Source organism: Delphinapterus leucas, chromosome 19 (genome assembly GCF_059928025.1).
Source record: "Delphinapterus leucas isolate spDelLeu-1000000601 "Yukka" chromosome 19, BTC_Dleu_Yukka2, whole genome shotgun sequence".
In the NCBI taxonomy this organism is placed as follows: domain Eukaryota; kingdom Metazoa; phylum Chordata; class Mammalia; order Artiodactyla; family Monodontidae; genus Delphinapterus; species Delphinapterus leucas.
This window is the reverse complement of record NC_143147.1, coordinates 50,518,636-50,524,720: the sequence shown is the minus strand read 5'-3', so window position 1 is coordinate 50,524,720 and position 6,085 is coordinate 50,518,636. Positions and strand designations below refer to the sequence as shown.

Here is a 6,085-nt window from a genome sequence, read left to right as displayed (position 1 = left end):
GAGTATAAAGCCTTGCATCCTTTCCTAACTCACCTAAGCACCTTTCTCTTCTCTCTGCCGACTCACTCGCTCGCTCACTTCCCTCCTTGACACCATGACTAGCCGTCAGGGCACCTCTTCCAGCTCCATGAAGGGCTCCTATGTCATCGGCGGTGGCTCCAGCTGCGGGTCTTCCGTCAGGGCCGGGGGCTCCTTCCGGGCCCCCAGCAACTACGGGGGCCTGTCCTCCTCCCGCTACTCCTCCGGGGGTGTCTGCGGGATGGGGGGCGGCTATGGAGGCAACTACAGCAGCAGCAGCAGCTTCGGTGGGGCCATGGGTAGTGGCTTCGGTGGAGGATACGGCGGTGGCGCTGGTGGCGGCTACAGTGGTGGCTTCGGTGGTGGCTTCGGTGGTGGCTCAGGTGGTGGCTTGGGTGGCGGCTTTGGCGGTGGTGATGGGCTCCTGGTGGGCAGTGAGAAGGTGACCATGCAGAACCTCAACGACCGCCTGGCCTCCTACCTGGAAAAGGTACGTGCCCTGGAGGAGGCCAACACTGACCTGGAGGTGAGGATCCGCGACTGGTACCAGAAGCAACGGCCCACTGAGATCAGGGACTACAGCGCCTACTTCAGGACCATCGAGGACCTGAGGAACAAGGTGCGTGGACCAGGCAGCGGGAGGTACCGTTCCAGCCAGCTCATTTAGGAGCGACGGCTGGCTTAGGCCACTGGTTGCTTGGGATCCTTAGGCAGAAGAGCTTCCAGCTCCAGATCCCTTCTTTTGGCTCTAGATGCCTCCAACAGAGCTGGTCTATGAGAAGATGGTCTCCCTTCCCCTATCTTGTTCATGCCTCTCTGAGCTCCAGATTCTCAGACCACAAGAGACCAGGGATTCCTACCCTTACATTTTACAGAGGAAGAAGCTGAAGCTTTGGGCTGTCTGCCCAAGGTCACACAGCAAATTAATGGCCGAGCCAAGGCTAAAGCCCTAGTGCCCCACCTGCCAGTACAGGAGGCAGCAACCCGTTCTCCAGCACAGGGGAGGAGCGAGGCTCTAACTGCTCCAGGCTAAACATCCAAGTCACTCATTAGCTCATTAGTCTGGGCTGTGGCGGCTGCTGCCCATGCGCCCTGGCACGGGGAGGGGTGGCCCCTCCCCACAGCCAGGAGGGCATGGAAAACCCACAGAGACAATCACTGGTGGCCCACTTTACGTGCCCTGCGTAGGAGAGGGCCTGGGGGGCTTGTGTTATCTGACTCCAGCCCCCGTTCCTTGCTCCCATGTCACCCCAGGAATCTGCTGACCCTGCTTCCCTTGGTGTGTGGCTCTGATGCTTTGAGTGGATTAGGGAAATCAGACGATGAGGGAGGGAACTCTAGCCAGTCCAGGGTTCTACCTTTTTTTGCTTTCCTTTTGCTTCTTCTTTTCGAATCCCCTGTGCCAGCTGGACCTCAACTTTTGGGAAAGCCCCACTTTGAGGTCCTGTGCTCTGAAGACTTGAAAAGGAGTGTACGTGCCTACAGAGGACTGGCAGGGCTGACTTGTGCAGTGAGAGCAGAATTCAAATCCGGAAGGGGGTCTGGAGAGTCCGGTCACTCCCCTCCTCTGTGGGTAGGGCACTCGAGGGCCTGAGACTCATCTCAGGCTTTGCAGCAACTCAGTGGTAGATACAGGATCAGAACTCAAGGGCTTTTTATCTGAGGTCAGGGCTCTTTCTACCCATTCTGCTGACCACGAGTAGCCAAGTCCTGGGTCAAATCTGGACCACTGTGAGTTATCCTTTAGGCTGCCGTGGCAAAGGCTTGTGGGGAGTAGCAGGGACTCAGGCAGAAGCATGAAAGCAAAGTCCTGATGCAGACTGCAGTCAGGTCTGGCTAGTGCTGTCCACTGGACCAATGACCTGTGCCCTTTCCACCTGCAGATCTTTGCGGCCACTGTGGACAATGCTAATATCGTGCTGCAGATTGACAATGCCCGCCTGGCCGCTGATGACTTCCGCACCAAGTGAGTTTGCAGCGGTGTTTCAGAGCATCCAGTCTCCCCTGGGTTGGGCATTGTTGGAGAAGTGTTCCCTGAACAGAGCTGGAATGTGCCACAATGGCTGTGTTGAAAACCCCTTGGGGTGTTTGTAAAAATACAAGACTCTTGGGCCCCACCTTTGGGGTTTGGATTCAGTTATTATTATTTTTTCATTCAGTTATTTTTAATAGGCTACCTGGGTGATCCTGACCCACAGCCAGATTAGGGGGCCACTGCTTTAGGGAGGGGCAGTCCCCACTTCCCCACCTGCCCCTGAAGTGCAGGAGGTAGTCATATCTGGAGGCCTTGTGTGCTACTGGCTGGCTGAAGCCAGAAGCATCGCCCCTCCGTGAATTCTATAGCACGATCAACCGTCTTATTCTTGGCACTGTCCCCCTCCCCAGAATTTCAGATCTGAGGAATAATGGGCTCTGTGTCCATCATGCCATCTTCAAGACTGGCTCACTAAACCGCCCACAGGATGCCGACTATGGGCAGAAGCTGCAGGGGGAAGAGAACAGAGCCTTCAGTGTGACCAGGGAGGGTGTCTCATTCCTTTTTCCCTGGGTCATTCCAGGTACGAGACGGAGCTGAACTTGCGCTTGAGCGTGGAGGCCGACATCAACGGCCTCCGCAGGGTGCTGGACGAGCTGACCCTGGCCAGAGCCGACCTGGAGATGCAGATCGAGAGCCTGAAGGAGGAGCTGGCCTACCTCCGGAAGAACCACGAGGAGGTGAGAACCAAATGGAAAAGCCAGCTTAGAGGGTTAGCTGGGAGGGAAGAGATGGTGGAGAGGAATGTTCAGACCTGGAACACCTCTGACTAGGGAGCCCTAATCGGTTGCCATAGTGAGGCCCCTGACTGTGGACCGTTCTTTGGTTGTGCAGGAAATGACTATCCTGCGAGGCCAGGTGGGCGGGGATGTCAACGTGGAGATGGATGCCGTCCCCGGCGTGGACCTGAGCCGCATCCTGAACGAGATGCGCGAACAGTACGAGAAGATGGCGGAGAAGAACCGCAAGGATGCCGAAGACTGGTTCTTCAGCAAGGTGGGTGGCATTCGGAGTGGAAGGGACCCAGGACGCCTGCCTCCGTGGAACTTCCAGTGCCAACGATGTTTTCTTTTCTGCAGACAGAGGAACTGAACCGCGAGGTGGCCAGCAACAGCGAGATGGTGCAGAGCAGCAAGAGCGAGATCTCAGAGCTCCGGCGCACCATGCAGAACCTGGAGATCGAGCTGCAGTCCCATCTCAGCATGGTAGGGGCGCTGCCAGGCCTGGGGGGTGGCATGCCCAGGGCACTGGAGGGAGAGAATGACCACCCTCATGGATTCCTGATCTTCTTTCCTTCCCTCACAGAAATCATCCCTGGAGAACAGCCTGGAGGAAACCAAAAACCGCTACTGCCTGCAGCTGTCCCAGCTCCAGGGGCTGATCTGCAACGTGGAGGAGCAGCTGGCCCAGCTGCGCTGCGAGATGGAACAGCAGAGCCAGGAGTACAAGATGCTGCTGGACGTGAAGACGCGGCTGGAGCAGGAGATCGCCACCTATCGCCGCCTGCTGGAGGGCGAGGATGCCCAGTGAGTAGGGGCCCCCTCCCAGTCCCGCCCCGCCCTGTTCACTCAGTGCCTCCTGTGTGTCTGATCATTTTGCCCCTTTTCTGTCTTCACAGCTTCTCCTCCTCCCAGTTCTCCTCTGGCTCTCAGTCATCCAGAGATGGTAAGAATTTCCTCCTCATCAAGCCTGGACTCAAGACCACCCCCTGTCTCCCAGCATGTCTAGGATGTTAGATGGGGGCTTCTGGAGGGGTTGAGCTAGGGTTTTCTCACCCAGTATCCCTTATGCACCTCTGTGGGTAGAAGAAGCCATTTTCTAAACCCTCCTTATGGCGAGGAGTTGGTGGCCCCCTATTTGTGGCAGATCCCATAGTTCTGGCGGTCAGCATCAGGGACAGAGCCCCACATGGGTCTTCCCACCAAGACCAGTCCATTTGGGCAGATCTGGATGGAACCATTTTGGGCTGAGTTATTAGGAAGCTCCAGTCTGAAGACACAGACTGCCCCTGACCTTAGGGAGCTCTAGTCTGAAAGAAATGTGTTGATGATATCCGTGCCGGGGCGAGAGCAGTGGGTGAAGTGGTAATCAGGGGAGAGGGCAGCAGGGAGACAGTTTGTTTAAGTGCCCTCGCACTCCTGATTTCTCCATTGCCTATCCGCCGCTGATAACGCCCTCTCTCCCCTCTTCCCCAGTGACCTCCTCCAGTCGTCAGATTCGCACCAAAGTCTTGGATGTGCACGATGGCAAGGTGGTGTCCTCCCACGAGCAGATCGTTCGCACCAAGAACTAAAGCTGCTCTGCGCTGTTCAGGCCTAGGAATCTCCCCATGTGGACACAGATTTCACTGGGTGAATCCCCTGTCCTGTCCCCCACCCCCCCACCGCAAGCACTTCACACCTGAGCCCTGTTTCACCCTTGCTCCTCCCAGCAATCAATAAAGCTTCATTATCTGAGTTGCACAACTCTTGCCTCTGCTTGGTCATTGTCAGGAGGGGTGGTGGGGAGAAAGTGGAGGAAGCATCTCTTTGGAGCTCTCATAGCACCTGGCTATGGCATCCAGGACTGGGAGAAAGGACCTGGGGGCAGATCAGGCTCAGGTCCCAAGATTGCTTTCGCCATCGCAGAAGATACATGTGTGTACCAGGTCATTTGTGGTGTCTCCTGGGGCATGGAGGAACATGCATTCATCTACTCACTGATCCATTTACTTATTCATTCAACAGGTATTATTAGTGACTTTTGTAAGCCAGGCACTGTGCTAGGTGAGGGATTTCTTAACACTTTGGTCTTTAGGGATTCCTTTGAGTATATATTGAAAACTGTAGATCTCATCCCATGCCCAATAAGCATACAGACATTTGCATATAATTCATGAGATTCACTGGTTCCCTAGAGCTCATCAGTTGAGGTCCATGAACCCAGTCAGAACTTATGTTTTACTGAGAGTTTTGTCTCCCTCCATTCCACCTGCCCTTGCCTTCACAGCTGGGTCTGAATCCTGCCTGCTCTTAGTTGACATAGAGTAAGTTGATTAGCATTGCCAAGCCTCAGTTTCCACATCTGTAAGGTGGGCACAATGACAGTACCTACCCCGGGAGCTTTTTGTGAGGATTTGCATGTCAGGCCTCTACCACGGTGCCTGGGACAGTGCAGGCTCAGGGCACGGCTGTGTGAGTGATACTGTGTGAGCTACCTCTTGTCCATGGTGGCTCTCGTCCATAATGAGAGCTTTTCTTAGAGGCTTGGGAACAGACTGACTGGTTTCTAACCCTGGCTTTGTTCTTCTTTTACATTTTAAAAATATCTTTATTGGAGTATAATTGCTTTACAGTGGTGTGTTAGTTTCTGCTGTATAACAAAGTGAATCAGCTGTACGTATACATATATCCCCATATCCCCTCCCTCTTGAGCCTCCCTCCCACACTTCCTATCCCACCCCTCTAGGTCATCACAAAACATCGAGCTGACTGTGTCTTTTTTCCTCCCCTGCCTGGCTCTGTTCTGAATCAACTCCATGACCTTGGAGAGTCTCTGTTTCCCCATTTATTCAGGAAGCATGGTGAACTCTGCTTCTCGGAGTTATATGGGAATCCAGGGAGTGAATGCACATCTAGAGCCAGGGCTGTAGGAGGCTCCTCTGGTGGGGAGTGTCTTTTCCTCTCTTTGGGGGGTTGGAAAAAGAGAAGGAAGGGGAGGACATCCACCTGAGTGAGGTGGGGAGGGCTCACCGCCCCAAGCTAGGAAAGAGTTGACTAGTAATTGTGTCACTTTCTACAGCTCATTCATTTAGCCACGTGAATGAAGCTTTGAGGGGGAGTCAAGGGTGGGACTAGGGTTAAAGAAAAGACTTAGCCTTTGAAGGCAAGGGGACTAAAAGCCTGGGCTGGAATCAGACATCCTGAGTTGGAGTCACGGCTCCTACCCTGACCAGCCGGGAAGGATCTGCGCAAGATCCTCTTTTGCAAAACAGGCAACGACAACCCCCCCTGCGCGAGGCCATGGAGGATTAAATGATCTCATGTAGGAATG

General features: G+C 54.5%; 1 protein-coding gene across 1 annotated transcript; it reads left to right on the top strand.

The window, feature by feature from the left end:
• Positions 1-32: 32 nt before the first annotated feature.
• LOC111166381 (keratin, type I cytoskeletal 14) lies at positions 33-4,518 on the top strand. The gene is made up of 8 exons (XM_022558023.3): positions 33-637; positions 1,902-1,984; positions 2,577-2,733; positions 2,888-3,049; positions 3,133-3,258; positions 3,359-3,579; positions 3,672-3,718; positions 4,249-4,518. The coding sequence occupies exons 1-8, from the start codon at positions 95-97 to the stop codon at positions 4,344-4,346; spliced, it is 1,437 nt and encodes a 478-aa protein (XP_022413731.2). The 5' UTR covers positions 33-94; the 3' UTR covers positions 4,347-4,518.
• The last annotated feature ends 1,567 nt before the right edge of the window (positions 4,519-6,085 follow it).

What these genes read in the sequence shown, in the direction of transcription:
- LOC111166381 (XM_022558023.3), top strand. Translation starts at nt 95, where the DNA reads ATGACTAGCCGTCAGGGCACCTCTTCCAGCTCCATGAAGGGCTCCTAT. An exon ending in TCGAGGACCTGAGGAACAAG is followed by an intron (nt 638 to 1,901) that starts GTGCGTGGACCA and finishes TTCCACCTGCAG; the next exon opens with ATCTTTGCGGCCACTGTGGA. An exon ending in TCCGGAAGAACCACGAGGAG is followed by an intron (nt 2,734 to 2,887) that starts GTGAGAACCAAA and finishes TTGGTTGTGCAG; the next exon opens with GAAATGACTATCCTGCGAGG.